Source organism: Mustela nivalis, assembly GCF_964662115.1.
Source record: "Mustela nivalis genome assembly, chromosome: 3".
NCBI classification, from domain to species: Eukaryota; Metazoa; Chordata; class Mammalia; order Carnivora; family Mustelidae; genus Mustela; species Mustela nivalis.
In genome coordinates, this window is record NC_139022.1 from 116,971,238 (window position 1) to 116,998,501 (window position 27,264).

The window sequence follows — 27,264 nt, forward strand, 5'->3', positions numbered from 1 at the left end:
GGCTCCAGGCTGGCTCAGACTCCCAAGGGCTGCTTTGGGCCTGGCCGCATTGCTCAGGCTTTTATAGGCTTAAGAGCACCGGCTCAGAAAGCCAAGGGCTCCTTGGAGGGAACTGAAACGGAACATTCTGCGGCTGGGAAACGGAGTGCTGTGAAAAGACGGTGACAGAGCCGAAGTCCCCCACCACAACATGGGGCTGACCCGGATGAGGGACCCTCAGACCTCCACCAGGGAAGAGGCAGTGTGGCTGAGGCAGGAAGAGACAGTGTGGCTGACCTTCAGCAGGCCATTGCGACTCTGAGTCCCTACCTCCCCATGTATAAGATGAAGCCGCTCCTCGGGACCACTGTCAGGATTAAACAAACATGAAATTGATTTGTTTATATGAAAATAACTTGGAATGGAAATGAAAACATATATCCACCAAGACTGTACATGAAAGTTCGGGGCAGTCTTATTCACAATTGCCAGATACTGGAGACCATCCAAATGCTCCGTCAATCGGCGAATGAATAAAGAAACACGTGTCCACATGATGAAATACAACTCAGCACTCAAAGAAACAAACCACTGATACACCCCAAAACGTGGATGGCTCTCGAAAGCATAATGAAGGCCACGTGGCAGAGTCAAACTCAAAAGGCCGCATCTGCAGGATTCCGTGCACAGCTGGTTCTTGCTGTTCGCGGTCACCATGTTCTGAGAAGTGGCCGCAGACACTGCGTTTGTGAATTCGGACCTACCACTCCAAGGGGCATTCAGGGTTCGCTTCCTGCAAGCCTCCGTCAGCCAATCAATACACAATTGTGTTGTATGTGAGGTTCTGTATCCAGAAAGATACTTCGTGTAATGTATATTATTGATTCATTAACATTGAACCCACAGCTGGCAACACTAAAACTCATATGAATGAAGCTTACCTAACACGTGTAGTTTCTCCACAGGGCGCGTCACAGTCTTCTTGACACCTCAGAACACTGGGCAGCCCTGGAGCCCTACCCTTGGGGGTTATTTTAAACAGTAAAACCACCAACAAAGAGCACAAAAATCTCAAAGGCAGGGTACTCAATGAACGTCACAAAGGACACTTGTTTACAGTATGAGAGCTGGAAGAAGAAAACGAGTGTCACCTTCTTTAACCTCAGCGGGGGACATGTGCTTCAAGCAAAATAAAATATGTTTTAGTTATTTGTCAGAGAGAGGTGGGTGGGGGAGGCGGGACAGGCAGAGGGAGAAGCAGGCTCCCTGCTGAGCAGGGAACCTGACGTGGGACTCGATCCCAGGACCTGGGGATCATGACCTGAACTGAAGGCAGACGCTTAAACGACTGACCCACCCAGGCGCCCTGCAAATTAAAATATTCACCACTCTGTACATGTCTGTGAATCACCATGAAAGCACCATGAGTCTTAATTTGGGGGTTACAAATAAACTTTAGTGAGTAAACATGTTTACAAATACAGAATCTGTGAATACTGAGGACTGACTGTATGTAAAAGTCTAAAGAAAAAAATCAGACCCACAGTGACAGAAAGCAAATCAGTGGTTGTCTGGTGCAGGAAAGCACAGAGACCGACAAGGAAGGACCATAAGGCACCTTCTGGGTGATGTTTTCTATCTTGATTGTGGGGAGGCGGGCGTTACATAGGGGGATAAATCTGTAAAGCTCACTAAAACATACACTTGAAATGAATAAGTTTTATTGTTCATAAATTATACCTCAATAAGTTGAATTTACAGAAATGACTTAGCATGATGTCTGATCATTCTGCCTTTCCTTTTGGGATCTAGGGACCAGCCTTCTTGGAAGGGTCAGCAAAGGATGAAGGAAGAAGCAGGGAGTGCCAACCTGGGCTCCATTTGGAAGCTATTTGTGTCTTTCCCTCCCCATGAGATGGCGTGTATGACCCAGACCTTTGGTTTCTCCCACGCAGACTTTTTCATTCCCACTTTGTCCCTCAGAACACTTTTGGTTGCACATGTCAGAAACCCAGTTCAAATCAGCTTAGATAAAGTGGGGAGAGAAAGTGGTTTTTGCTCCTGTCTTGGAAAGAAAGCTCTGCATCAGGCATGGCTAGATCTAGGACTTAAGTGTGGTCACTGGACCAAGGTTGACCACCCACTCCTGAGTCTGTTTCTCTGGGTCAGTTTCACTCTGGGACCATGAGTGGCAAGGTGGTCCCTAGCAGCTCCGGAACTCCAAGGAGAGGGAACTTCTCTGTCCCAGCAAAGATGGAGAAGCAAGCATTCTTTGCCCAATTCACTGCTGAGGGATGGAGTGTGCTGACTGATCAGGCCTGCATCCTGTTCTCACTTCCCATGAAGAATATGGACCGAGGATAGGGGAAGAGTCTTCCCAAAAGAAAATCCAAAATATGGGACAAGAGACAGGGGCCATGTGCCTAACAGCCAGTTTGCTTTGAGCCAGAGCTCCTTTTCCTGGGCTGATATCATAAATACATCAAGAACCTGGACCTGGCAGGGAACGGATGGGAAATTGGAATTAAACTCAGTATTCTAAAACCCGATGGAAAAAAAAGGCAGGATAACTGCGTAACTGCCCCAGGAGAAGAAGCAGAAAGATCTTATCTAGAAGTAATTGCCTGGCTTTGCTGCCCCAGCTCCCCACTCCTGATGCAGAATCCAGGTACCATCTTCTTCTCTTGCTACAGAAATTACAGTGACCTAAAAATCTTGTCCCTATTTTGAGACCAACAGCAATCATTTTGGAAAACTAAGTCCTTTCCTGCATGCCAAGAGTTCTGTCATTCAGTTCTGGCTTCTATCTTTTTAGCTGGACATGATCATGAAACCACCTGAGCATCAGTGAATTTTCTTAGACTTTTGGTAATGGAGGATCAGCTCTGTCCCTGACTTTTTCAAGAAAGATCTTTGAGAACACACTGAATTTTTCTTCAATTTAACAAACATTTATTAAGCATCCACTTAATTGGAAACAATATGAAGGAGATGGTCCCAGCCCTTCTCTCTTTCTTTCTAATCTTTATACTTATTTATTTTCTTGTGCTAGTGCATTGGTTAAGATTCCACTATAATACTGAATGGTAGTACTAAAAGCATCTTTGCCCTATTCCTGCTAAATATTTCAACATTAAGTATGACGTTTGCTCTGTATGTCTGATAGATGCCCTTTATTGGGATAAATAAATTTTTTAAAATTTCTAGTTGTTAAGAAATTGTGACTTTTTAAATTTAATTTAATTTTTTCTAAGTAGGCTCCACCCCCAGCATGGAGCCCAATGCAGAGCTTGAACTCTGGGCCCCTGAGATCAAAACCTAAGCTGAGATCAACAGTTGGACACTTAGGGACGCCTGGGTGGCTCAGTGGGTTAATCTTCTGCCTTTGGCTCAGGTCATGATCCTAGGGTCCTGGGATTGAGTCCCACATCGGGCTCTATGCTCAGTGGAGAGCCTGCTTCCACCTCTCTCTCTGCCTGCCTCTCTGCCTACTTGTGATCTCTGTCTGTCAAATAAATAAATAAAATCTTAAAAAAAAATAGTTGGACACTTAACCAACTGAGACACCCAGTCACCCTGAAATTGTGATCTTTTTAAATTATAAGTTGAGGGGCACCTTGGTGACTCAGTCGGTTACGTGGTTGCCTTTGGCTCAGGTCATGATCCCAGGGTCCTGGGATCGAGTCCCACATCAGGCTACTTGCTCAGCAGGGAGCCTGCTTCTCCCTTTGCCTCTGCCTGCCACTCTGCCTGCTTGTGCTCTCTCTCTCTCCCTGACATATAACTAAATAAGATATTTTCCTAAAAATAAGGAAATAAGTTATAAATTGAAGTTGAAATTTACCCAATACTCTTTCTAGATCACTTTTTACTGGGAAGTGTAATCTAAAAGCTTTACTATTCTGAACTTTAATAAACAGTAGACAGGAACCCATAGGAGGGGTTGAGGAGGACCAGGGACAGCCAGGGAAACAAAGGAACATCTGAGTAGGTCCTTCAAGGATGTGAAGAAACTGACCAGCATCAATGCAGGGAATTCTCTAACAAGCTGTCAGAGAATGGGGACTCGTCTGAAGTGGTCCTTTCATGTGAGACACCTCTACTCGTTGGCAAATGCTGGCCTGCTGTGGGTCCAGGACACACCTTAGCCCTGCAGAAATGGCCACTTGGGCACTTGATAGTGAAGTCAGCACAGACAGCAAAAATCAAGAGAACAGTCAAGATTACCCTTGGAAATTGCTTAAATTGTCCATAAAACACATACATGGGTTTTATGTCTAAAACCCTGTAAGAATTCTAGAGCGTTCCTGCTTACCCGCCAGGCTAACTCCAACATGCTTCTGTGTTAAGCCTTTTTTTTTTTTTAAATTTAAGATTTATTTATTTATTTGACAGAGAGACACACATCAAGAGAAGGAACACAAGAAGAGGGAGTGGGAGAGGGAGAAGCAGGCTTCCCGCTGAGCAAGGAGCCTGATGTGGGGCTCGATTCGAGGACCCTGGGATCATGACCTGAGCAAAGACGGACCCTTAACGACTGAGCCACCCCGTCGCCCCCACTCACATTTAAGCTTTATCCTGTGAAGTTAATGTTCATTAATAGATTTGTTCGGTTCTGGGAGGATTACTTGAGTTTCATCTCAAGTCATCCAGAAGTTAGACAATACAGGATGTCACTGTGATGTGCAGGTAGCAGGCAATGATCGCCTTCTCCTGGATAGCCAAGAAGGTCTCTGTGTCTCCTCTAAAACAGGCTGAATTTGGCCCAGACACCCCTGGGAGTCCCCCTGGTTCCCCTGAAGTCTGCAGCCACAGTGACAAGGGAGTGGCAAGGGTCTTCCCAAGCCTGGCTTCCCCAGGACCTTCCAGCCCAGCCAACCCAGACAGGACTGGTGTATGGCCAAGACCATCTCAGGAAAGGGGTCCCATCCACCATGACCCCACAGACCTGGTAATGGGGCTTCTAGCCTTGACCATGACTCTCCTTGCTTTATTGCCACCAATTCCTCAGCTCATCTCCTCTTCATGGGCCACACTCTAGCACAGTGGTCTCGTCATCATCCCCTTCTTATTATTATTTTTAAGACTTTATTTTTTAATTTTTTTAATGTAATCTCTATTCCCACGTGGGGCTCAAACTCAGCACCCCTAAGAGTCGTATGCTCTTCTGACTGACCAGCCAGGCTCCACAGTGGCCCCTTCTTGTTCCTCAAAGTTCACCTCCTCCTTAGGACCTTCGCACTTCCTGTTCCCTTTGCCTGAACTGCTTTTCCTTCTCCTTGTTCAGGTCTCAGCTCACGTGTTGCCTCCTCAGAGAGGCCTCCTCAGGTTCCTTCCAAATGTGCCACCTCTATCCCATCACCCTAACACACAACCCTGTTTCCTGCCTTCTGACCACTAACTGTTTATTACCGTCTTCAGTGTTTGTTTTCCTAGTTCCTCTCTATCATGAAGAAGGTCCTGATTGTTTTGGTCACCTGGTAGCTACCCAGTGCCTGGCACACAGGAAGTACTTAATAAATACTTATCAGTTGATTATGCAATGGAATCCTTATTGCTGGTCGCTCCCATGACTACTTGGTCCTGCTTTGAAATGTCTTTCTCTCTCCCCCACACATGACTAATTGAGGACATTGCCTGCCCTACTTTAGGGCCCTGATGCTTTCCGGGATGCCATCCCAGAACTCCAGGCCTGCCCCCTAGACGGCCCCTGCCCTTACCCCAGTAGACAGCTGAATTCCAGAGCCCTTCTGCCCACCTGTGTGCTCATGCTGCCCCAGGTCCTGGGTTGAGAGCCAGATGGCAGCCTTGGTTGCTGGGCAGAGGCAACTACAGGCTCCCCGTATGATTCATGGGCCTGCTCAATGCATCTCCATCTCCTGCCCTCCTCTCCACTCCTGCATGGACCTCCGGGTGAGCGTCCCTTGGCGGCACCTCCCGCCCCATTCATCCCCATTAGCCGCTGTCCACACTGGGCCGGAGGGAGATCAATTACCAGTGCTGGTCACTGAACCGTGCTAATGAGGATGAACGCTCGCCCAGCTGGAGGCAGGGGTGGGTGGGAAGGGGTAGGGGAAGCAGCCAATGTGCACTACCTCACTAAAGGCATCCGGGAGGAAGGCTCCCTCTGGGGACGCTGGAAGGAGCCCCCTGTGGGGCAGGGACCTCAGGAACCAAGGTTCAGCTCAAGCTGTGTTAGGAAGAAGAGGAAACAGCCTGGCTGGGGAGTAAGGTCTCAGGAAGCAGGGGTGACCCTGCTAAGAAGAGGGCCGTCCTCAGGTCTGGACTAATCAGGCCCTGGCTCAGGCCCTTCCCCCTGCCAAAGGTGTCCTCCCTGCGTGCCCCACGCTCCAACAGCCGGCTCAGAGTGTCCGCCTCCACCCTCACCCCAACAGCCTCCTGCTCCCAGACCTCCTTAGACCTTGCCTTGCTGGATTCTAACTATGCCAGATGGTGCTGTTCTGTATGAAAAGACGCTTGACCTCTCTTGTAAGAGCCATGCAAAGGAAAACCGCGAGGAAATCGTTTCCTTCTAACAGATTGGCAAAGAGAGAGAAAGCGGACAAAGGCAGAGCTGGTCGTGCTGCCGGGAGCAGGAGGGGCAGGGGCAGCTCTGCGCAAATGGGTATGATCACTTCAGAGGATGATTTGGCAGTAGCTATTTCAATTAAAAATGCACACGCCCTTTAACCCAACCATTCACTTCCGTGCGTTTATCCTCTGAGATACGAGTGCCCAGTGGTAAAAGTACAAGAGTGTTCACTGCCCGGAAACATCCCACATGTCCATCAGGAGCGGCCACTGAAGTCCAGGAGGACTCATCACACCATGGGGCCTTTCCCCGGCCTCCTCTCCTGTGCAGCGAGTTAAGTGGGGTGCCCGTCTCCAAGCTGTTTGGGGAAAGAGATCAGTTAATATAAATCAAGTGCTTAAGGGCACCTAGGTGGCTCAGTGGGTTAAGCCTCTGCCTCCGGCTCAGGTCATGATCTCAGGGTCCTGGAATTGAGCCCCACATCAGGCTCCCTGCTCAGCAGGGATCCTGCTTCCTCCTCTCTCTGCCTGCCTCTTTGCCTACTTGTGATCTCTCTCTCTCTCTGTCAAATAAATAAATAAATAAAATATTTTTAAAAATGAAGTGCTTAGAGGAGCATCGGCACATAGTAAGTACAAGTTCCTGCTATTATTATCGCTTTGCTATTGTTGAAAAGAACAGGGTGGGTCTATCCATTCCATACTGATATGTAATTATCTCCCAGAAATGCTGGTCAGTGAAAAATGCAGACAGAAGATTCTGTTGGAGGCGCCAGTCGTGCAGTGCGTGGACTGGGTTCTGGCTTGCTTTGTTTCTTGAGGAGATCTGCTTTTGGATGCACAGGCCATCTCCGGGAGGACACGGCCAGGACTAACAATAGTGGCTGCTCTGGGGAGGAGAAGGTGACCAGGAGACGGGGCGAGAAGGGATTTGCACATATCCTTCCCTGCAGCTTGTGGTTTTTAACCACATGCCTGCACCGCCTATTCAAACAAATAAATCACTTGTCAAGCCTGGGGACTCACCTGCCTGAATCTCCCATCAGCCCCCGAGGCCCCTGAAGACAGAAACCGTGTCAGAGCTGCTGCCAAGCTCGGGGCACCCAGCATGGCCTGGCTGACACAGATACTTTGCAAATGTTGGCTGGCAGGCAAGCCACCTGGAATTCCATGTGACCCCTCTGCCTGGAACCCCCTCTCCCCAGGCACGATTCCAGGAGACTCTCCCAGATGGGGGCAGGCCAGTACTGGAACAGCCTGGGGACGGTCTGGCCTGATCAGGAGGCAGGCTTGAGAGCTAATTTCCAGAGGATCATACCTGGAAGCAGGACCCAGGTGTCCAGATGTGTCCAAGCCTCCAGGTGTCTAAGCCTCTGCCAAGAACTAGAACTTCGGGCCACAGCGGTGGCCCCTCTGTACACAGGTTACCGATGTCCCCATCTGTCTGCATAGCTGCACAGGGGACCAGGTAGGCATCACCACGGCAACGGCCTTGGCAATGCCAAGGGGCTAATTGTGCGGCTTTCACGTCTCTGATGGGCTGAGCTCCAGGCCCCCAGAAGCAGTAACTGCTGCCTATCAATCAGGCCAATGCTTGGGCTGAGGAGCAGAAATGAGGCCCCAGGCCCAGGAAGGGACCTGCCGGGGCCAACGCTGCCATCAGCCCTGACTTGAGGCCACCCTTCTCCGTAGCCCTCATCCTCTTGTCCAGTGAAGGGGTAGCTGCTTCAGTCTAAACCCCAGGAGCAAGGGCTTGCCTGTGCCTCTCACCAGAGCCTTGGAGTTGAGCCCAAGTGGGAACAGCTTGACTCTCGACCACCTATCAGGTAAGGGACAGAGAGGCAAAACGTGGCTTGTCCCTGCAGGGAAACACCCCAGCAGTCACACAAAACAAAGCAGCTCAACATGCACAGACATGACCAGGTCTTCAAAACACATTGTGGGGCTTGGAAAAGCAAGATACAGCAAGACAGGAGTGGTGTCCTGGCACGTCAAACACACACACACACACACACACACACACACACACACACAATAATACCATTATCTTCTATGTGTGTGTAACATGAGTGCAAATTTTTTTTTGAAGATTTTATTTATTTATTAGACAGAGAGAGAGCACAAGCAGGGGGAACAGCAGGCAGAGGGAGAAAGAGAAGCAGACTCTCTGCTGAGCAGGGAGCCTGATGTGGGGGCTCAATCCCAGGGCCCTGGGATCGTTACCTGAGCCGAAGGCAGACACTTAACCAACTGAGCCACCCAGAGGCCCCATGAGTGCGAAGTTTTAAAAATATAAAATGTCTGGAAGGATTTATGCCTCACAGCGGTGATGACAGGGGAGGAAGGCAGGAGAGGGGAGTAGAATGGGAGTTAGGGAACTTTAGTTTCATCCATTTCTTAAGGCAATTGGGTTCCTATTTTAGCTGTGCTATCAAAATAATTTAAAATTAAAATCAGGGGTATCTGGGAGGTTCAATCGGTTGAGAGTCAGCTCAGATCATGATCTCAGGGTGGTGGGATCAAGCCCTGCATCGGGCTCTGTGCTCGGGGAGAATCTCTCTCTCCCTCCACCCCCCTCCCTCTCTTCTCTCTCTCTAAAATAAATAAATCTTTTAAAAAATAAACAAAACAATTAAAATTAAAGACTTTATTTCATGTCGCTTTTTCATAGAGAGCAAGACCACTCACTGACCACCCGCACACTCCCAAGGCCCCTGTTCTCTCTGACGTTCCCATGGCGCTCAGGCTTCGGCAGCGAGAGTGACTCACTGTGACGCTCACTGGGCGGGATTTCCTTCCTTGGCTGGTCTGCAGCTCTAGCCCAGGAGGAGTCCTGCCCACTGCCTGTTTCCATGTAGCTCCTTAGCTAAGAATGGGTTCATGTTTTTTGATGGTTGATCATCAAAAGGGGGACAATATTTTGTGACACATGGACATTATATGAAATTCAAATTTCAGTGTCCAGGAAATCTTAGGAGAACACCGCCACGCTCATCTGTTTGTCATGTCAAGAGCTCCTTCCTGCCATAAAGCAGAGCTGAGTGGTTGTATGGCCTGAAAGCCTAAAATGTTTACTATTTGGCCCTTTGTGGACAAAGACCGCTGACCCACCCCCCTCTGACCCGACTCCGTCTGGTCTGTGAGTGCCACAGGGGTGGGGGTCTTCGTTTTGCTCCTTATGTATCTTTTTTTTTTTTTTTGGAAGATTTTATTTATTTGACAGAGGGAGAGACAGTGAGAGAGGTAATACAAGCAGGGGGAGTGGGCAGAGGGAGAAGCAGGCTTCCCGCCAAGCAGGGAGCCTGAAGTGGGGTTCGATCAAAGGACCCTGGGATCATGACCTTAACGACTGAGGCACCCAGGTGCTCCTCTTCCAATGTATCTTTATACTACAAGTGTCTGACACATAGTAGGTGCTCAGCAAATCCAGTTGAATGAGTGAAGGTGTATGTGTTGGAGCCTGTTGCCTGGACCCCCTTCCCACCATCTGTGGGGGCCTGAAGCTGGACTCAGGCAGCGTCATTGGCACTGAGTCCTTGAAGAGAGGCCAGAGGATGGCAAGACCTGGATTTGGCACCAATAAGGTGGGCCCCCAGGTCTGTGGAACTGTAGCTATGGCTTTGCTCAGCCCCAGCACCCACCACACCCTTCCTCCTCCGCAGTGATGGGCACATCCAGAGCCGCCCACTGTCCACAGCTGAGGCGGCTACACTGCATGGGCTGTGCTTTGGTGCCCTCTGGTGATCACTGGGAGTGGCTCCCTCCAAGGTCTGCACCACCTTGATTAACCTCACTGTCCATCTTCTGGAGGAAACCCTAACCTGGCCTCCTGAGCCTGTCTGACCTCCTTATCCAGAGATCCAAGGGCCCACCAGCCCAGGATCTCTTTCCTTTCCAGTTCCCCTATCTGGAGTAGCCTGATGTCACAGGACCCCCTCCCTCTAAACCAATGTCAGACACTGCCAGCAGCTCTCCTCTGGTTAGACTCTGCAGGCCCAGGACTCTGGGAGGCTCCCAGGCTGACAGACAGTGGCCACCTCTGTCATAACCAGGGTACGCTCCTCCCTGACAGAGGGTGGGAGGGTGACCTCAGTCCCCATGGCCTAGGGACCTACCTAGAGGGGTGGGCTGAGAGAAGATAAATAAAGCTTCCTTGTATTTTCTACACATCTGGAGAGATCCCCTTCTGGGTAAGGATTCCTTAGCACAAGAGAAAGAACTGCTCTGGGTTCCACTTTGGGGATAGGAGACGTATCTAACCAGCATGAGATGCCACCTAGCAGTGACCATCAGGAGTTTGTCATGATATACACATTACAACTATTCCAACTGCCTCTGCCAAGAGACCGTGGGTTCCAGGACAAGGGCGAGTTTGAGCTGCCTCAGTAACTCCAGCCTCCATCCAGGGAGTACCTGAGTGGATGATGGTGGATGGGGAGGAGTGGATGGATGGATGGATGGATGGTTGGATGAGATGGTTGGATCGGTGGGTGGGTGGATGGATGGGTGGGTGGATGGGTGCATAGGTGGGTGGATGAGCGGGTGAATGAAAGATAGACAGATGGATATCCTATAGCAGAACTGAGATTTGGAGAATCCTGGGTCCCTAGCCAGGGTCACAATCACTCCCACCAGTCAGACCCATCCCATCTCATCATTCCCATTTCCAAATATATTCTGGCTCTCCCATTTCCCTCTGCCCCTCTCACCACTCCCACCTCTTTGGTACCCCATGTTCCTTTATGCCAAACCCATGCCAGCAGCAGGGTCTCTAAGGCAACTGGGACTCAAACCTAAAGAACACTGTTCCCCTGGAGCTTCCCAGAGATGGCAGCCCTTCTATCTCCCCATCAAGGGGCCCCTTCTCCCAGGCACCCCAACTGTCACGGTCTAGCCATCCCTCTTCCTTTCTTGAGAGCATGTATTACTAACACAGATGCTTCTGCCCCTACCCCTTTTTGTGTCTCCTGCACAGGGGCAAGGAGCTTGACCTTTCCCCCCGCTCCACACACCTAAGCAGGCGGTCGGACATCTGGGCTGAGACATATTCCTGCCCCTCATGAGCTGACACTTCAAGTGTGCAGGTTCCACCTGGATGCTGCAGAAAGGCAGGACTGGTGCCTTGCAAGCCAGCAAGAGGGGTCAGATGGGGGCGGGGTGCGGCCCTCCAACTGTGTGCTCCAGGGAACCCATTCCCCCAGAGGGTTTCCTCACTGGGAAAAGACTCAGCCACCTCAGGAGGTGCTGTGAGGTTTGAGGTAAAGTGAAAGGCAGAAGCGTTTACAATCAGAAACCACAAGACACGTGCACAATATCATGAGCCCCATTTATTGTAGCATGTAGAGCCCACCCATAGCCTATGTGTCCCGGAGACCCCAGGACACCGCCCAGCCCACACCTGGGAGCCATGATGGGTGCTGGCCCACAACCCGCCCACCTGCAGCAGCTCCCAGCATTCCTGAACCGCAGACTCACCAGGGCCCCCATGGGGCACTGTCCCTGAGAGACCTATGGTGGGGGGGGGGGTGCCAAAGATGGCCCCCACACCTTTTGACTATCAGGGTTTAAGAGGTTTTTCTCATTAGCTGCAAACAACTTAAAAGTCGGGATAGTTCACATGAAAAATCTAGCTTCTTGGCTTCCCCAGACTTCTCCCATTAGACAGACCTACCTACATTCTCGCTGTACAGCCATTAGCTCCAACGGAAGGACAGCCACCAATTTCAGGTGGGAATCTGTGGTTTGCCACAGTCCCCACCACCCCTTGATGTCACTCAAGGCCAGTTGCCCTTAGCGACTCAGACTGAATCATGCAAGTATTTCTCAGCATAAAGCAATGTCTCTCTATGTCCCATCTCCAGGAATAGTGGGAAAAATTAAAGTCCCAAAGGCCTCACAACTCAAAGGCCTACTTTATTTTTATAACCCACCCGGCCCTGAGGGCATCTAAGTTAAGAGACTGGGCACTAGGCCAAACCTCTCCTTTGATTCACAAATACTCCACACATACCGCTTTGTGCAGATCTGAGAACAGCAGCCAGGCTTTCCCAATCTGAGCCACTCTGCTCCTTTAGAAGCTTGTAAATTCCCTGAAACCCAAAGAACTAGTAAGCAGGGTGGACACACCAGGCACAGGGCTGTACTGGGTGGGGTTGTCCTAGGAAAGCCATACCCAGGTAATGCTGTGTAGGCGCGCCCTCTAGTGGTCAGGAGGCAACTCTACAGGCCACTGGGAAGATTTTGAACTGAATTCCAAGCGAGGCTAGGAGTCCTACCATCGGTGGCCCTCAAACAGGGCTCTCCCCATCCCCATGGGTGACAAGCTCAGGCTTCCAGCTATGTCCTGTCCAAAACCTTCCTGATCTCCATCCCACCCTCCGGCCACTCTCCTGGGCACGGTGGCACCCATCTTGGCCCCCAGGAGGGCCAGACCCTTCCCAGGCTGCAGCCTCTTCGGGGCAGGCTCCAGCCTCCCCAATTCTTCACCCTCCAGGCTTCGATCCGGGCTTGGCCCACAGCAGCCTTGCAGCATTTGCAGGGGAAAAACTTGCAGAAGTGGAGGAGGCCAACTCCCGGCCTCCAGGGTCAGGCAGGCAGGACACTTGGGTGAGAACAAGCCAGGTGGGTCCCTCAGAGAACAGGAAGCGCACGTCCCAGGAGACGAAGCTATAGAAGAGCTGCTGTGGCCAGATGGCCATTCTTCACAAGATGCTGGAGATCTGGACTTTTACATGAAATATGCCAAGTTTTAAAGGTTGGCTCATCGTATGTACTACCCAGGCCAAGAAAACATGTTGGCAGGGTGGGTCCGGGTTGGGGCCCCAGGCGGACGGCACGGCTGAGGCCCTGCGGCCCATGGAACCTCTGAGATGGTGGGCGTAAGCCAGTGGTTTTCAAGGTTTTGTTTATTTGAGTAGTTTGTAGCCATCATCATGTTTGATCCTGAGAGGCAAACGAAGGAGAAAAAATTCTTGGACCCATTCTAAAGTCTGACACATTGAGGCCAAAGGGGGCTTCTGGCAGGGTCAAGGTCCCAGCTAGTAGAGAAGACAGCTCTGAAGCTGAGTGAGGCTGTGTCCCAGGCAACAGCCCGCCAAGCCTGCCCTAATAGCCAAGCACAAAGCAGTGTGTCCCAGCCTGGGCAGGGACAGGGCAGGCCCCTCCCACCCCACCCAGCCAGCACCCTCTTAGCTGCTTAGCTGTGCCATTCCTAGTTTCCTGGAGAGCCCGCCACCCCACGGCAGCCAAGATGGTGCTCCCTGTGCACATTCACAGACACACCCACCCTCCATGCACACAGCTCCAGGACAGGCAGCATGAGCAGAGGCACACAGCTGTCCCCATGGACGGTACAGCGCACCCATACTCAAGCCCCTTGGACCCCTTGGCCGGGTCCAAGCAGAAACACCTGCAGCCTTGCCCATCATGGGTATGGTGGCAGGTGAAGTGGGGGTCCCTGGGTAGGCCAAGCAGGTAGCCATGGCCAGTGTGGCAGCCTCACCAGTTGGCCTTCACTGCCTTGATGTCACTCACAAGGTTCTGGGCCAGGCAGATACCAAAGATCTGTAGGGACAAAGGGGCAAAGTGAGGGAAGGTCTGCTGGCAGGGCAGGGGTGTAGGGGGCATGCTGGGCTGAGGCAGTACCTGGAGGAGAGCGATGCCCACAAAGACCCCAGCCACAACGATCAGGTTGTCCTGCAGCCACTTCTCAAACTGGCCCACACAGCCTTTGGTGTATATGGAGCCCTGCTGCTCCAGCTCCTGGGGACAAACAGGCAAGGGGCTTGGCCCACCCACTCCCACAGGCCTCCTCTCAGTCCAGCTTGCTAGGCTCATCCCTGCCCCAGGGCCTGACATCTTAGCACCTGCTGCCTAGATGGAGCTCTACCACAGGGCCTTTGCATGACAGGCTCCTGCCAGTCATCAGGGTCTCAGAACGGATGTCCCCTCCTCCAAGAGGCCTTCCCTGACCACCCAGCCCCAATCCTATCACCTCCCTTACTTTATATTCTTCCAAGTTCTTGGTTGAAAATGTCACATTACTGTTCATGTGTGTTTATTCGGGAGCTCATCGTCTTTCTCCCTCTACTGGAGTGGGAGCTCCTTGAGAGCTGGGGCTCTGTCTGCCTATCTCCTAAGCAGGAATTCCCAGCATCCAGGGCTGCCAAGTGTGAGCACCAGTGAGTGCTTGACAAAGAACTGAAATGAGCAAACACTGATGTGTCTGTGCCCACCAGTCCACTGTCCCCATGACTGGCAGTACCAAGCCCAAGGTGCCTGGATGGTTCCTAGGACTTAGCAGCCCTGCCCCCAACCACAGAATCCCTGAGGCCTTTCAGAGGAGCCTATGAGAGGCTAACCTTCCCTTCTCAGTGCCCCCAATTCTGTCCCCAACCCTCTCACCAGTTTGAGCCGGACATCATAGCCACACTGGGTGTTGAGGACATCTTCCTGAGAAAAAAAACAGGCCAATGAGTGACTTGGTGAGGGGGTAGCCCACAGGGGCGCAAGGCGCCCAGCGCTGCAACGGTTCCTGCTTCTCAGGGGAAGGAGATGGAACCACGGACTCTGTCCATGCCCAGCACTGCTACATGAGGCTCACTGAGGCCCACGCACCTCTTTCCCTGGTGCCAGAACAATGTCAGCCTGAGCTGCCTCCTATTTAGAACTCCTGTCTGCTCATGTATTGTAAGAATGGGAAGAGTCCTGGCCCTCAGTGTTCCAGGTGAACTATGATGGGAGAGATGTCCCTGGGAGAAGTTTCTGCTCTGAAGAAAGCCATAAAAGGGTCAGAATCCCTACGCCCTGCCACTCCAGAATGGTGGCCCAGTGGTGTGGCAGCTGGCTCACCACCATTGAAAAGACAGGTTTGGCTGAAGGGTGTAGCCCCTCCCCCAGCAGGCCTCACTGCTGCCCACTGACACAAAGTCTACTTTGTGTCTACTAGGAGGACTTCCCCCAGCACCCGAGGCCCCCAGAGTGGGCCAAGCCCAGCCAGCCCTGTGGGGGATTTTTCCCCACATGTGGCCCGTGCACTGCGATGTCCCCGCCCGTCCCCACCAGGCCCCACTCACCGCAGGGTCCCTGACACAGCAGGAGAAGGGCACCCCGCAGCGCTCTCGGCTTGGGTTCAAGTCAGTGCAGTTGAAATAGATATTGAGGTTCCAGTCATTAGGCCCTCGGGCTCCGCAGCAAGACCACTAAGGGGCGAGAGGAGAGCCACAGGTGAGCCAGGCCCACCCCAGGAGCCCCATCTGGCTGGGAGCCTGGGCTGCTGGAGACAGCATAGGGCCAGGCTGTGATGGGGGTCAGGAGGCCACTAGGCAGGGGGCTTCTGTGGAGAGGGGAGGTCTTGAACTCGAACACATTCAGAGGCCAAACAAAGAACATAAACAAGAGAAGAGGGCCGATGGGTATAAAGATACAGAATGGCAGAGACGATGGCAAACAGAGAGCCCCTGTACCAGCAAAGTGGACAGCAGCATTGTAACCCCGGCCAACACAAGCAGTCCAGAGTTTCTTAGAAGGGGAAATCTGTATTTTTCTATCAAATTTCTTCCTTTAAGTGTGTTGTAAACCCTGGCCAAGGAGCTGCCAGGTTGGAGCCTCCGGCTTCTGTACCCCAACACCGTGTTCCCACAGAACTAGGCACATCGAGGACCTACAAGGATCACAGAAGCTGGCTTCACCTCAGACAAGGGGTCTGGCCCTTTCCCCTGGGGCGTGAACACAGGAAGCTTGCTCTCTCCCACATCTGCCCAGCAGCGGACTCCCGTAGGTGGAGCCCGCTGGCGCAGGACTCACATATTCCTGAGCAAAGTCAATGAGGTTCTGGAGGTCAATGTCATCCCGATAGGCCTTGACGTTGTTGTTAATGAAGAAATTGAGCTGGTCTCGAATCCAGTCCTTGAATACGAAGGCCAGGATCCCTGTTGCCAGCTCCAGGAAGAAGATGAGGCCAAGGAACACTGAGAACTGGGGTGGGGGACACACAGACGGTTGGTGTCAGAGATGCAGGGCCTTGGGGGGAGCATGTGGCGGAGTTCCCCCCACCCCGCACCACCGCACCACCACCCCAAGACAGCCGAGAGTCCCCACCTTCTCTCTTATTAGTATTGTTTTATGATGGCGAATGACATCGCGGCTCTGACCTACCCACTGGTTCTGCTTCCCCAGGTAATCACCCTGGTGTCTTTGAGAAACCACCCCCCCACATACACATTCAGCTCCTCAGGCCCAGCCATCTCCACCTCCTTTCCCATTCTTGATAGAGGACTGGGCATGCGCCGGAAGCCCACCAATCAGAGCACTACCTCTCCCGGGGCCACAGGGATTGATCCAGAAATAGCCGATCTGAACCAAAGAGATGCAATTAAAGGCCCTGCCCACTGGTTGGGAAGAAAGCGCCTCAGCCTCGAGTAGGAGCCCCCACCCATTCGTGGGAATCCTTCCGTCCCATGGGGAATGGAGCCTACTGGAAGGACACACTAGAGAAACAGAGAGACCAGGCCAAGTGACACTGTGATGGCCCCTGGATCCAAATGTGTGGGCACCCAGCATACCCCTGGCCTTTCCTTGGTGAGCCCATAAATACCCTTTTATGCTTGGGACACAGGGTTTCAGGCATAACAGAAAGGATCCTATAATTACAGATAATACAATTCTGATTATTTTTTGTTATAATAACACAACAGTAATAAAATGGCCATTATTAAGTATGAACTATATGAAGAAGTCAGTGGGAGGAGGTTGGGATCCCCAGCGGATCTAGGTGGGGGGTACACTCACAAACTTGAGCAGGAAAGTGTTCTCCCGGAGGGCCCCGATGCAGCCAGCAAAGCCCAGCACCGACATGACGCCTCCAACCACTACAAACAGCCACACAGGGTCGAGGCCTCCCAGATCGGTCAGCGCAGAGATGTTGGAGAGAACACCCTGTGCCAGGGGAGCAGAGGCAAGTAGTCGGGCTGATGGTTCCATCGTCTCAACCTAGGGCAGCCCCATACCCGGCTCCACTGCCTTACCTTCTCACCCCAGGCCCACAGGCCGATGGCCAGGAACAGGGCTCCCAGCACCTGCAGAAGCAGCAGCGAAGAGCTAAGCATTGGAGTGTCAGCATCCTTCCCCACCCCCAGGAGAGTCCCTCACTGTCTAGTAGTCGGGATCTTGGGAAAGGGGAGGGGTAAGGGAACTGGACTATAAATGGGGTCCCGGGTCCTTTCTACCTCCCCAAGAACACATTTCAGTCCTCACCCTAGCGCTTTCTGGAACTCAGCACTGCGGCAGAGGGTGGCCGGGACACTCCTGCCAAGCAGCAGCAACAGTGATGTGCTGAGCCTCTCCTCCCACCAAGCCTGTTCTAGCTTCCGGGCTGCTAGCCTCCTTCCTGCCTCCTCCCAATCTGGCCATCCTGCTGCCCGGCAACTGTGAAGGCCGCCCTGCTCTGCTCTGTTTTCAACCCTCACAAGCAAAGACCCAGGAATGACAAGGAATCCTGATGTGAGCAGGATCCAGCGGAGGGACCCCCATCTGGCAGAGGCTATGACCTTGAAAACATTTGGCCACAGTTCTGCCTGGACCTTCTAAGCACCACCCACCATCCTGCCTCAGGTCCTTACTGTGCAGAGTCCTGGATGTCCAGGCCATATGCTTGAGCCTGAGCAGGTCCCCAGATATCCAGTCTCACATGGAGAGTGGCCCTTCTGCCCCAGCACAAGGCCATGACCCCGCCTCTTCACACCTTCCCCACCCCCCCACTTTCCCAGGCTCCTTCCCCTTCCCCCACCAATTCCAGTCCATTCCACCATGACCACCCACTTTTAATGCTTTCCTCTCTCTGAAGACTCTTCTCGCTGCAGTACTCTTCTCAAAAAATGTCTTTCCTTCCCTCCCCCCACACTAGATCTGGGATGTGAAACCAAACATCACTGCTCCCACCTCATCCCACGGCATGGCCTTGAGCTAGGGCACACCTGCCTGAGGCAAACACCTCCGTGTCCCAGGCTCGGTTCCATGTGTGGGAACTACATCAGCAAACAGGACAAATGAGCTCTCTGCCCTCAAGGAGTTTACACTCCAGTGGGGAAAATCCACAGTAAGCAAACAACGAATTACAGATACCAATGGATCCTTTAAAGAAAAGCAAACAGTAATGTGGTGAGGAGTGACTGGGGGTGGTGGAGGTGTGCTTTCGTTAAGGAAAATGGGGACATTTTAGCTGAGCTCTGAATGATGAAGAAGTGTATCAAGGAGAAGAAAATTTCAGGTGGAGGGACTGCTGGAAGTCCAGGGGTAAGATGCAGTGTGGCGGTGCAAGGGACAGACTGAAGGGCAGCAGGGCCAGACCCCAGAGAGGACTAGAGATTGCTGGAGGAATCTGGACTATATTAATCGCTGAAAGGTTCTTAACAGCGTAACACCAGGGTCCATGTTCCATTAGAACAAACAAAAATCTCTGGCACCTCCCTCCGGCCACCTGGACCCAAACCTGAAACCTTCTCGTGGCTTCCCTAAGGGGCCTAGTCCTGTCAATTCAGCCTCATAACTTCCCCTGGAGACTTCCTCACTTCCCACTCCCCACCCCCCAGCTTCCCCCCAGCCCTCCTCCCTGGTCTCCCAACTTCCAGGCCCTCTGTATGTCCCCCCTCCCCCCAAAGAAGGCAGACAGATCTGCCTCCAATACAAAAGCCAAAACAGACCCATCACCTAGCAATGAAGCCGTCACTGCTTTACACTGTACTCAACGTGAAACTCCAACACGGTCCCAGACCTGGGGCCTTTCCTACTCTGGCTCCCCAACCGCACTCCCCTGCAAAAGTGGGTGTGCCTGGAACAATCCTGGGCTTCTCTCACCTGTCCCCCTTGGCATCCGGGGACTCACTCTTCTCCTTGCTCTGCCTTACCCCACCCACTGCCCCCTGTTTGTACCTTGGCTCTACACTTAACTAGCCTTGTGACTCTCCGTTAAACGACTTAACCTGTCTGTGCCTATTCCCTCATCCATAAAATGTAGATAATAAATAACAAAGTAGCTGTGTGAATACAAGTTAGAATTCATTTAATCTGCCTAAAACCCCAAGGGGCAGGCTTTAGTATCACCCCTCCCAGGTAAGGAGGCCAGAGTCTTGCTGAACAAAACTGAATGGGCCTGGCATTTTGACTGAAGAGAGCAGGAACAGAGACTGTAGAGGCAGCAAGGAGCCATAGAGATGGGATGCGGGAGGGAGAAGGGAAAGATGACTTGGCAGAGCCCTGGGGCAGGTGCTACCCTGGGAGGGCTCCACTAGCAGCTCCCTTTTCTGGCAGGGGCAGCACCGCCCCAAAGGCTCGGTTTTGTCAGCTGCGGAATGCTGAATTCTGTTCCTCCAGGGTCAGTTCCGGACGTCTCAACAGGGGAGATCTCCTGTCCCCAGCAGAGTAAACTAGAGCTACTGGTCCTGCCAGCCCGCAAGCTCTCAGTATGGAGCAGGCTGACCTACCCGCCACCCTCCCATCCGCCTTGCAGGAGCTTAAGGCTAGACGAGGGGATCCGGCCCTTCCTTCACTGAGACACTCCTCCCTGTGGACGAAACCAGGCGCGGAGCTCAGCGCACAACCACACTCTACACTCCAGGGTAGTAAAGGAGCTGGGCAGGAGACAGGTCCGTGGGACCTTCAAGGAAACACCTCCCCTTTTTACACCAGGGCTAGAGAAGATACAGGGAGACTCCACCTCCATACCCTACCCCCGCGGCGCCTGGGGCCCCGCCTCCAGCAATCCGGGCCTCCCTGGGGTTCCCTGGGGTGGTCCTGAGAGTGGGCGTGAAGGAGGGTGTGGGAAGAAGGTGGGGGGGGGGTGAGGGTCCCCAGCCCTTAAGGCAGGGAGTGGTCCCTCCACCATCACCACCAAGTAGGGAACTGAACCTCCTTCTCCCGCCACCCACAACACCGGGCCCGGAACCCACCCCGCTCTCACCCAGAAAACAATGTTGAAGCCAAACAGGAAGTATTTCCCGCAGCAGCCGACCTCGGGTTCCTGGAAGTGCTGGTGCTTGCCCGGCATGGTGAACAGCCGCCCGCCGGCCCGGGAACCGGAGCCGGGGCCGGAATCGGCCCTCCACGGGCCGCCCTGGGCTGGAGCCGCCCGGGGCCTAGCCCGGCGGCTGAGGCTTCATGCCCAGGGCCGCACAGAGCGCCAATCCGGCCCCGCCCGCCCCGCAGGGACCGCCCCCGGCAACCCGCCCGCCCTGCTCTCCCCGCCCACACAGTCTCGTCGGAGCCCCGCAGCCTCCAGGCCTAACTCCGCCCCTGCCCTGCTCCGTCCCCTCCGAGCCCCGCCCCCAGGTAGGCTCCGCCCCCTACTCGGAGCCCCGCCTCCAAGCCTGACCCACTCCGAGTGCTGGCAGCTGCGTAGAGCTCCCCAGCGTCCTGCGGACCTGCTTGCAAAGCCTGATGATGGCCCCGCAAGTCGCAGGCACGAAGCACCCCCAGTCACTCCTACCCTACAAGGCTCAGTACCAGAGCCACCCCAGGCCCCAACCTTGTTGTCTGAGTCCAGTCCAAGAGAAGAGTAACTGCTGCTCTAATGAGCAGATGGGGACGGTGATACGGTGTTTTTAAAACACGTGCCGTCCGCTTTATTACAGTGCAGTCGAATCAGATGCGCTTTTCACTCAATGGAAATTCATTTCGACCTCTCCTGGCTCAGACTCAGGCCAGTTGGGTCTTGTGAAGGCCGCGCCTGCTGCTCCCTGACACTCTGGCCTTGCCAGGGGCATATATATATCCGACTCCTGGTCTCTGATTCTTCAAACATGGAAACCTGTCCCTCACTCTTCCCATCTTCCGCCCCTCTCCCCGTACTAGCTTGAACCTGATTGGGCCCCGGGGGTCTCACATGAGCCGCCTTAAGGCCGGACAGGTGATTACGGTTTGCAGGGGCCCAAATCTTACTCCATTTTAGAACTCTCGAAAATAATTCTAATTTTATTCAAGTGTTTATTTAGAACAGGAACAGAAAAAGGGCTTAAACTTCATCACCTTTCAGCTAATCCACCTCAAGCAGAACCATGAGGGGACCTAACCACCGCTGTCCTCCTTTCCTGGGCGAGGACCTCCTCTGTCTACCCACCTCTGCTTCAGCCTGGCCCTGAGGCAGACGAGACCCAGACATGCCGGACACAGCTGAGGACAGGGCAAGAGGGCACACTTGTCTCTCTGTGAGATAGTGGGGTTCTGCCTCCAAACCTCTAACCCTTGTGACCTCCCATATAGCCCTGCTCCAGGGACCCACCCACATCTGGTCATGGGAAGGCACAACGTACAGTACAAATCTCATGAGAAGGCAAACGCATAAAGGCTTGAAGTAGAGTGATTACAAAGACGAGAGCCCAACCCCAGGCCCTGTTCTTGAGCCCCAGCTCTCAGTGTCTGGGGCCTTGGGCCCTCTCCCCCAAAACAGAAGAGTCACCCTCAGGCCACCCGGCCCTTTTCCCAGGAGTACCCAAAGTAAGTGCTGGACTGTAGGATTCTCTTGTCATCTTTCCACCCTCAGTTGAGTTCTGCTTCCCCCAGTGACTCACCCCAACCCACCCTCTGATGAAACAAAAACAGTCACGGCTTTCCTCCACCTTTCCTGCGTCCTCAGGCTGGCTCCCTGACCACAGAGCTGTCCCCTAGGCCTGAGCCCCAACTCAGGCCTAGGGACATGCTCCTATTCACTCCAGGACATAGGAGTTCAAAGAATGATCATATTCACTCCAGGACATGGGAAAACCCAGTTGTCTACCTCCCAGTCCTGGCCAGCATCAGCACTGTAGCCCAGCAACACTTAAACAGAGAGAGAGAGCGAGAGAGAGCAGGGAGGCTCAGGGACAGTTGAATGGAGAGGAGGGGAATGGAGGTCTCATCACACCACAAACTTATTCTTAGTTAGGGAGTTGCTCTTAGTGGCTGTGTCTGCGTGGGCTTGATACCCAATGACGATCTTTGTGGAGAGGCCCAGACGCTCTTTGTAGACCTGCCTGGATGATGCGTAGAAGAGAAAATGAGACAGAGTCACCAGCGAGCAGGTCATGGAGATAACCTGGGACCCCGGGTCCTCTGCCCAGAGCTCCCACCCTGGTTCCAGTCACCATTACTCTCTGCATCTTACCTACGTGGAAACCCCAGATAGGACTCTTTAATGCAAAAGAAGAGTCCTGTTAGAAATAGTTTGAAATATGGATTCCAAACCCCCATAACAGGTAGGTAAGGAAGGAGGAGATGACACAGAAAGTTCCAGAGGTCTCCCTCACAGGCCAAGCCACCACCCATCACACACACTCACCTTCTCCCCTGGAACAGACCCTGTGCCAGAGCTACCCCTCACCCAATGTGCAGCACGCCCGCCTGGTTCTCTGCCTCCCTCGTCCACACGGCGATCTTGTCCCCCTTGGTTCGGATGTTGATGACAGCCCCACACACCTCCCGGCTGTGCTCCTCGAAGCTCTCCCCGATCAGGCACAGCAGCTGGGGCCCAAAAGGGAGGATGGTGAGACCTCTACCTGAGTCACAGGGAGTGCTCCCACTATCCTGGAGACCACTGACACCACATCAGCCCAGCCTCTTCTAGTGGGGGACACTCCCCAGCCCTCCCTCCATCTCCCCATGGCCACTCACAGTCTCTAGCCACAGGCGGTCCAGCTCGCTGTGGCGCTGCTGCTTGGCAAGACTGACCAGCCAGCGGCCACCCCTCTTATTCCTGCTGTCCTCCCACATGGGCTCAATGCCATCCTAAGAGGTGGGATAATCAGTCAATAGCCTCCCTTTGGTCAAAGGGAAAGATGGGCCCAACCACCTTCCAGGCCCTGCTCTGGCCCCTAAATCAGCCTCCATAGGCGAGGGTCCCTTTTACCTCCAATCCCTGTGAACAAGCAGGTTCCACCACCAGCCACTCAGCCCCCCAGACCCTCCTATGGGCTACCCAGGCCGCTGATACTCGACACTTGTCACCTTTTACAACCTTGTAGATATACATATATGTTTGTCTCCTTTACCAAACTGAGTTCCTTGAGGCCAGGGTTCAAATGCCGGGGGTGGGGGGTATTAAGGAAGCCTCAGGGGCCACCATAGTATGTACATAAATCATCTGGGGAGGTCTTTAAACACGGAGGGGAGGGTCCCACCATGCACACCTGCTGGGTCAAGACCTCCAGAGATGAACACTGATGAGGGCTTGGATATTGATGCAGAGTGTTCCCGGACAATTTTGAGGCATGGCCCTAGTTAAGGAGCCGGGCCAGAAACCTGGGCTTCTTCCAAATTCCCCCTTATCCCCCATCCCCCTTCGGACACTTCAAGGTCCTACAAGGCACAGCTCTAGCCTGACACGCTGCCCAAGCTTCTGTATAGCATTTCCTTGGACTGGAAGTCACATCTCAGCTAAGGAAGGCTGTCTGTAGCCACCCCCATCCCCAAACCCTCCACGAGGGAGGAAGGCAGCAGAAGCGGAGAAGGATCAGCCCTCTTGGGGCCTGAAGGGTCCCCAAGTGGGGAAGGGAGAGGCAGAGCTTACCTTGAATAGGGCGTAGTCACAGCCGGAAGAGAGCTTACTGGCCAGCTGGATGTGACTGTACATTCTGGAGAGAACCCCCACCCCACCCCACCCCCAGGCTGAAAGTCCAGACTTTTTACGGCCTGGTTCCAACTTGCCTTGTCCCCCGCAACTTCTCACCAGACTCCACTACTTTCCATCCACTCTTCAGGCCTCCAAGACTTTGCTCACACCCTCCCACCCCCTGCCTGGAATCCCATCTCTACTTACCCAGACCCTCAAATGCCACCTTCTCCCTGGAACCTTCCCTAATCATCCAACTACCTGGGGAGGCTTTTAGAGCTCCCAGGGCTGGGTGGGAGAGGGGGAACAGGCACCCCTCCCCAGCTGAGCCCCAGACTCTCACCTGCCCCTCAGGTTTGTGTCACACCTTTCAGATTCCTTCCCTTGATCACCCACGGTCAGACCAGATGGTCAGAAGCAACCGGGCAGCCTAATCCTTCCTTTGTGGCTGAGACAAAGCTCAGAGAGGGAAAAGAACCTCCCCAGAGCCGCAAAGCCTTGGAGCTGCAGAGTCTGGGGCAACTCCTGGCTTCTCCCACCTCGTAGCCTCTCTCCCGAAGCCCCGAGAAGGTTTCAGGGGGGGCCATGTCCCAGCCCCCAGGGTTCCCACCCCCAAGCGGAACCCACCAAGCCCCAGCCCTCAGCAAATTTCGAGAGGTCCCAGGGAGAGCTGGGAGGAAAGAGCTCCGTGGAGGGGTGGGGCCTGGGAAGGATCGCCCTCTCACAATCCCCTGGCTCTGGCCTCCCCAGCCAGGAGCAGACACTCACGCCCAGAAGTCCTCCACAGTGTCAAACTTGGTGACCAGATGCAGGTTGTCCTGCCAGGCTCGGCTACGGTCATTCTTGAAGAACCACAGTGCCCACCTGTGGGGAGGGGAGGCCAGGAGGAAGCAGAGAGCCAGCCCTCTTGGGCCCATCACCAGCAGCACCTGTGCTGGCGGGGAAGTCATGCTCCTTCAGGGACAAATGATGAGATGGGATTTGGGCACAGGACACCCCCCTCCCAACCCCGACACGGTGACTGGGGTTAGTTATCCTGAAATGCTGGGCAGGATGGGGGAATTTAACACAGAATCTTAGTTGGGTTAAGGCCAGAAGGGCCAATAGGGCCCAAGCCTTATGCCCACTCTGACCTTTCTTGGATGAGGAACCGGGGCTAAGAGAGGAAGGTCTAGTTCAAGACCACAAGACCTGCCTTACCTGTTCAGCAGTGGGTGTAACTCCAACTTGACCCCCAGGGGGCCCCCATCCTGGGCCTTCCTCCTCTGGGACAGCAGGGCCCCGGAGGGATTCAGAGCCCCCTCTGCCATCAAGACCGGCCCTGCTGCCCCCTCTTTCTCTTCCTTTTTCTCCTCCTTCTCCCCGCACTTTCGGATTCCACCCTCAGCCTCTCTGGCCTGACCGAAGAAAGAAATCAGGGTGAGCAGCAAGCCCCGTCCCCCCCATCCCCGTCCCTGCTGCATGAGGGGCCGGGAGCTGGACTTACAGGGCCGGTGGCGGTGGCGGCCATAAGGCAACCTGAGCTTCATTCCAGTTGGCCCCCAGCTGCCGGCTTTTAACCCACCAGCGCTGCCCCACCCCTCCCCCAGAGCACGGGATGGGGAGGAGCCGGAGTAGTGTGGCTGGCGCTCAGAGGGGAAAGGGCTTGTACTACGCGTTTCATCAGCAAGCATTTAGTGAGCACCTTTGCATGCAGGCAGGTGGGAGGGGGACAGGTGTGACCAGACAAACCCAGCCACCGCACACATGGCCATGGGCTGGCTGGGTCACAGAAGGTAAGGGTCAATATTAGGGATCTGCCCTTTGTGCAATCACAACCCCTGGAGCATGGGCCTAGAATGGGCACAGTAGGGAGGGGGTGGGGTGAGAGAAGGAAAAGCTCTGGCTCTGGCTACCCTTCCCCTTCCTTCCCAACAATACTCTTTTCTGCAGGAGCTGAGGGCTCCCCAAATTTCTCACCCTCCTCTTGGCTACTTCTAGGGTCTGAGATCTATAAAGAGACTAGTCTCCTCCGCCTACACCCAGGGAAGCCCTTGACCACCTGGAGGCTGACAGTCAATCTGTCTCCAAACCACATGCCCTAAACTCCAGGTACCGGCCAGGCATGGGACTGGATGCCGGGAAGCACTGAGGGGTCAAAACTGAGTACTCCTGTGCTCTGCTCTATCAGGGGAAGCCAGAGAGCAGGGACTCTCACAAACACCTGTATAGTCTCAGATTCAGACCTCGGAAGGAAGGGAGTTCGCAGATGGAGAAAGATAAGTACATGACCTGAACTGGGGGCTTTCGAGTGGCAGTTCTCCAGTGCACGGATCAGAACCACCTGCAGGCCTTGTTAAACAGGCTGCTGGGCGCTGCCCTCAGAATCTGATAGAACTGGCATTTCTAACAAGCTCCCTGAGGTTGCTGGTCAAGAAGCCCATTTTGAGAACCACTAGCTTAAAGGCAGTTCATGGATGAGGTGATGTTGGCGCTGATACCTAAGGCATGAATAAGAGTTAACTAGGTGGGTGGAAAAGGGCATCTCAGGGACTGGGAGCAGCATGTGCAAAGGCCCAGGGGCAAAGGGAACATGGGGCACTAGAGGGAAAAAAAAAACACTGGTGTGGCTGATGCCCAAAGGAGGAAAGGCTGGTAGGTCTTGATCTTAGGAAAATGGAGAGCCACTGAGGACTTCAAGTGGATACAGATGGGCTGGGGAGGTAATCAGATGGGCTTTCCAGCAAGTTCTTTGGGCTTCTCTGCAAGAAACAGACTCTGTGGTATCGAGAGGAGGAGATCTATTCATTTGCTAATATAGTTGTCCAGGTGGCAGATCTGGTGACAGGGAAGGAGGAGAGAACATGACGGATGTCAGAAGTGTTTGGAAGGAAGACTGTCTAGCCTCTGGTGATGGATTGGCTCTGGAGAGGTGGGCCACAGTGTCCCAACTACCTGTTGCCACATCACAAGCCACCCCAACCTTAATGGCTTAAAACACCAACAGTCCTCTGTTTGGCTCACCAATCTACAGTTCAGGTTGTGCTCACTAGGGACGGCTCAGCTTTGCTCCAAAGTGCTGTCAGTCAGAGTGGTGTATGGGCTGGGGCTAGAGTCATACGGTCCCTCCCTGGGACAGTTGATACCAGCAGTCAGCTGGACCTTCAACTGGCAGTGTGGGCTGAGACAGCTCTATGTAC

At 53.5% G+C, this 27,264-nt stretch overlaps 2 protein-coding genes across 3 annotated transcripts; both read right to left on the minus strand.

The window, feature by feature from the left end:
- Positions 1–11,817: 11,817 nt before the first annotated feature.
- TSPAN17 (tetraspanin 17) lies at positions 11,818–20,805 on the minus strand (the record flags this gene model as incomplete). 2 transcript variants are annotated; one of them, XM_082724350.1, is made up of 9 exons in its annotated part: positions 20,465–20,805; positions 17,535–17,585; positions 17,299–17,445; positions 16,315–16,485; positions 15,585–15,710; positions 14,914–14,961; positions 14,155–14,271; positions 14,012–14,073; positions 11,818–13,452 (listed from the first exon to the last, which is right to left on the minus strand). In XM_082724350.1, the coding sequence occupies exons 1-9, from the start codon at positions 20,549–20,551 to the stop codon at positions 13,416–13,418; spliced, it is 846 nt and encodes a 281-aa protein (XP_082580476.1). In that variant the 5' UTR covers positions 20,552–20,805. The 2 variants fall into 2 exon arrangements, with proteins under 2 accessions (XP_082580476.1, XP_082580475.1); XM_082724349.1 differs by lacking the exon at positions 11,818–13,452 and having other exon boundaries at positions 14,008–14,271; positions 20,465–20,779.
- A 1,591-nt stretch (positions 20,806–22,396) lies between these two features.
- EIF4E1B (eukaryotic translation initiation factor 4E family member 1B) lies at positions 22,397–25,595 on the minus strand (the record flags this gene model as incomplete). Its single annotated transcript, XM_082723376.1, has 7 exons — positions 22,397–22,511; positions 22,859–22,998; positions 23,149–23,262; positions 24,044–24,107; positions 24,854–24,949; positions 25,286–25,482; positions 25,572–25,595. The coding sequence occupies 7 exons, from the start codon at positions 25,593–25,595 to the stop codon at positions 22,397–22,399; spliced, it is 750 nt and encodes a 249-aa protein (XP_082579502.1).
- Between the last annotated feature and the right edge of the window lie 1,669 nt (positions 25,596–27,264).